At 42.5% G+C, this 3890-nt stretch overlaps 1 protein-coding gene across 1 annotated transcript in view; it reads right to left on the bottom strand.

Moving 5' to 3' along the window:
- Nucleotides 1-2382: 2382 nt before the first annotated feature.
- LOC121843446 (unconventional myosin-XV-like) overlaps nt 2383-3890 on the bottom strand; it is a gene marked incomplete at both ends in the record, with an annotated part of 35104 nt that continues 33596 nt past the window's right edge. Inside the window, 2 exons of the mRNA XM_042313038.1 lie at nt 2383-2574; nt 3723-3795. Of these exons, the coding sequence (XP_042168972.1) occupies nt 2383-2574; nt 3723-3795 (265 nt within the window). The remainder of the gene's footprint in view (nt 2575-3722; nt 3796-3890) is intronic.

The raw sequence follows: 3890 nt of genomic DNA, 5'->3' as shown, positions 1-3890 counted from the left end.
AGTGTATTATTGTGTTAGTGTAGTGTTAGTGTAGTGTAGTGTTAGTGTAGTGTTAGTGTAGTGTAGAGTAGTGTTAGTGTAGTGTAGTGTAGTGCAGTTTAGTGTAGTGTAGAGTAGTGTTAGTGTAGTGTAGTGTTAGTGTAGTGTAGTGTTAGTGTAGAGTAGCGTTAGTGTAGTGTAGTGTAGTGTAGAGTAGTGTTAGTGTAGTGTTAGTGTAGAGTAGTGTTAGTGTAGTGTAGTGTAGTGTTAGTGTAGTGTAGTGTTAGTGTAGTGTAGTGTAGTGTAGAGTAGCGTTAGTGTAGTGTAGTGTAGTGTAGAGTAGTGTTAGTGTAGTGTTAGTGTAGAGTAGTGTTAGTGTAGTGTAGTGTAGTGTTAGTGTAGTGTAGTGTTCGTGTACTGTAGTGTAGTGTAGTGTAGTGCAGTGTTAGTGTAGTGTAGTGTTAGTGTAGTGTAGTGTAGAGTAGTGTAGAGTAGTGTTAGTGTAGTGTAGTGTTAGTTTAGTGTAGTGTAGTGTAGTGTAGTGTTAGTGTAGTGTAGTGTTAGTGTAGTGCAGTGTAGAGTAGTGTAGTGTAGTGTAGTGTTAGTGTAGTGTAGTGTTAGTGTAGTGTAGTGTTAGTGTAGTGTAGTGAAGTGTTAGTGTAGTGTTAGCGTTAGTGTAGTGTAGTGTTGTGTAGAGTACTGTTAGTGTAGTGTAGTGTTGTGTAGTGTAGTTTTAGTGTACTGTTAGTGTAGTGTAGTGTTAGTGTAGTGTAGTGTAGTGTAGTGTAGTTTTAGTGTAGTGTATTGTTAGTGTAGTGTAGTGTTAGTGTAGTGTAGTGTAGTGTGTGAGGTGTGTGGTTAAAGTGTGTGTAGTGTAGTGTTAGTGTAGTGTAGTGTTAGTGTAGTGTAGTGTGTGTTTAAAGTGTGTGTAGAGTAGTGGTAGTGTAGTGTAGTGTGTGTTTAAAGTCTGTGTAGTGTAGTGTAGTGTAGTGTAGTGTGTGGTTAAAGTGTGTGTAGTGTAGTGTAGTGTAGTGTAGTGTAGTGTTAGTGTAGTGTAGTGTGTGTTTATAGTCTGTGTTGTGTAGTGTAGTGTAGTGTGTGGTTAAAGTATGTTTAGTGTAGTGTATTGTAGTGTAGTGTCGTGTAGTGTTAGTGTAGTGTAATACTAGTGTAGTGTAGTGTTAGTGTAGTGTAGTTTTAGTGTAGTTTTAGTGTAGTGTAGTGTAGTGTTAGTGTTGTGTGGTGTAGTGTTAGTGTAGTGCAGTGTTGTGTAGTGTAGTGCAGTGTAGTGTAGTGTTAGTGTAGTGTAGTGTTCGTGTAGTGTAGTGTTAGTGTAGTGTAGTGTTAGTGTAGTGCAGTGTGTGTAGTGTAGTGTAGTGCAGTGTTAATGTAGTGTAGTATTCGTGTAGTGTGGTGTAGTGTAGTATTAGTGTAGTGTAGTGTAGTGTTAGTGTAGTGTAGTGTAGTGTAGTGTAGTGTTAGTGTAGTGTAGCGTAGTGTTAGTGTAGGGTGGTGTAGTGTAGTATTAGTGTAGTGTTAGTGTAGTGTGTGTTTAAAATCTGTGTAGTGTAGTGTGTGGTTAGTGTGTGTAGTGTAGTGTGTGGTTAAAGTGTGTGTAGTGTAGTGTTAGTGTAGCGTAGTGTTAGTGTAGTGTAGTGTAGTATTAGTGTAGTGTAGTGTAGTGTAGTGTAGCATAGTGTTAGTGTTAGTGTAGTGTAGTGTAGTATTAGTGTAGTGTTAGTGTAGTGTGTGTTTAAAGTCTGTGTAGTGTAGTGTGTGGTTAGTGTGTGTAGTGTAGTGTTAGTGTAGTGTAGCGTAGTGTTAGCGTAGTGTAGTGTAGTGTAGTATTAGTGTAGTGTAGTGTAGTGTAGCGTAGTGTTAGTGTTAATGTAGTGTAGTGTAGTATTAGTGTAGTGTTAGTGTAGTGTGTGTTTAAAGTGTGTGTAGTGTAGTGTGTGTCGTGTAGTATTAGTGTAGTGTTAGTGTAGTGTGTGTCGTGTAGTATTAGTGTAGTGTTAGTGTAGCGTGTGGTTAAAGTCTGTGTAGTGTAGTGTGTGTAGTGTAGTTTTAGTGTAGTGATAGTGTAGTGTGTGTTTAAAGTCTGTGTAGTGTAGTGTGTGGTTAAAGTGTAGTGTTAGTGTAGTGTGTGTTTAAAGTCTGTGTAGTGTAGTGTGTGGTTAAAGTGTGTGTAGTGTTAGTGTAGTGTAGTGTAGTGTAGTGTAGTATTAGTGTAGTGTTAGTGTAGTGTGTGTTTAAAGTGTGTGTAGTGTAGTGTGTGGTTAAAGTCTGTGTAGTGTAGTGTGTGGTTAAAGTCTGTGTAGTGTAGTGTGTGGTTAAAGTGTGTGTAGTGTAGTGTGTGGTTAAAGTCTGTGTAGTGTAGTGTCTGTTTAAAGTGTTACCTACATGCTACCGTCAGTCCTGAGCTTGCTGGAGTCCTGTGCTGATATGATGAAGTAGTTCTTCTGTTTGGAGAAGTCAGCTGGCAACTCCAGGTCTGAGATCAAGTCAAACACGTAGTCACCGCCCTCCAGCTCCACCCACTGGGACGGTTCCCGTAGCAACACAGACCAGCCCCGCCCACCCTCAGACACACCGCTGTAGAGAGAGAGAGAGAGAGAGACAGAGAGAGACACGTAACAGAGCCCTGACTAGGTTTCAACCCTCTGAATAAATAGTCACGTATCACCCACCAAGTACAGCTCCCAGCTGGACCACAACAGGCTCTAAACAACCCCTTGATCTCAGAGAAGGTGAATGGTAGCAGGACACTAACTAACCAACCCCTTGATCTCAGAGAAGGTGAATGGTAGCAGGACACTAACTAAACAACCCCTTGATCTCAGAGCAGGTGAATGGTAGCAGGACACCACTAACTAAACAACCCCTTGATCTCAGAGCAGGTGAATGGTAGCAGGACACCACTAACTAAACAACCCCTTGATCTCAGAGCAGGTGAATGGTAGCAGGACACCACTAACTAAACAACCCCTTGATCTCAGAGCAGGTGAATGGTAGCAGGACACTAACTAAACAACCCCTTGATCTCAGAGCAGGTGAATGGTAGCAGGACACTAACTAACCAACCCCTTGATCTCAGAGCAGGTGAATGGTAGCAGGACACTAACTAACCAACCCCTTGATCTCAGAGCAGGTGAATGGTAGCAGGACACTAACTAAACAACCCCTTGATCTCAGAGCAGGTGAATGGTAGCAGGACACTAACTAACCAACCCCTTGATCTCAGAGCAGGTGAATGGTGGCAGGACACTAACTAACCAACCCCTTGATCTCAGAGCAGGTGAATGGTAGCAGGACACCACTAACTAAACAACCCCTTGATCTCAGAGCAGGTGAATGGTAGCAGGACACCACTAACTAAACAACCCCTTGATCTCAGAGCAGGTGAATGGTAGCGGGACACTAACTAACCAACCCCTTGATCTCAGAGCAGGTGAATGGTAGCAGGACACTAACTAACCAACCCCTTGATCTCAGAGCAGGTGAATGGTAGCAGGACACTAACTAACCAACCCCTTGATCTCAGAGCAGGTGAATGGTGGCAGGACACTAACTAACCAACCCCTTGATCTCAGAGAAGGTGAATGGTGGCAGGACACTAACTAAACAACCCCTTTATCTCAGAGCAGGTGAATGGTAGCAGGACATCGCTAACTAACTAGCCATTTGAAAAAAGCCACACACAGATCTCTGTAACATGTCTGTAGCAGGTACCACACACTCACATGTGCTGTAAGATGTCTCTGGCCAGGACCTCCCCAGTGGTCCATGAGTGCAGTGGACACAGGAAGGACACACCTAAAAATATGGGGGACATTCAGAACCCTTCATAGAAATTCATAAACCTTCAAAGACATGAGTAAACCTTCATGAACATTCATAACCCTTCATAG

Source organism: Oncorhynchus tshawytscha, unplaced genomic scaffold (genome assembly GCF_018296145.1).
Source record: "Oncorhynchus tshawytscha isolate Ot180627B unplaced genomic scaffold, Otsh_v2.0 Un_contig_15249_pilon_pilon, whole genome shotgun sequence".
Lineage (NCBI taxonomy): Eukaryota > Metazoa > Chordata > Actinopteri > Salmoniformes > Salmonidae > Oncorhynchus > Oncorhynchus tshawytscha.
The sequence above is the reverse complement of the archived record's forward strand: the minus strand, read 5'-3'. Positions and strand labels throughout refer to the sequence as shown.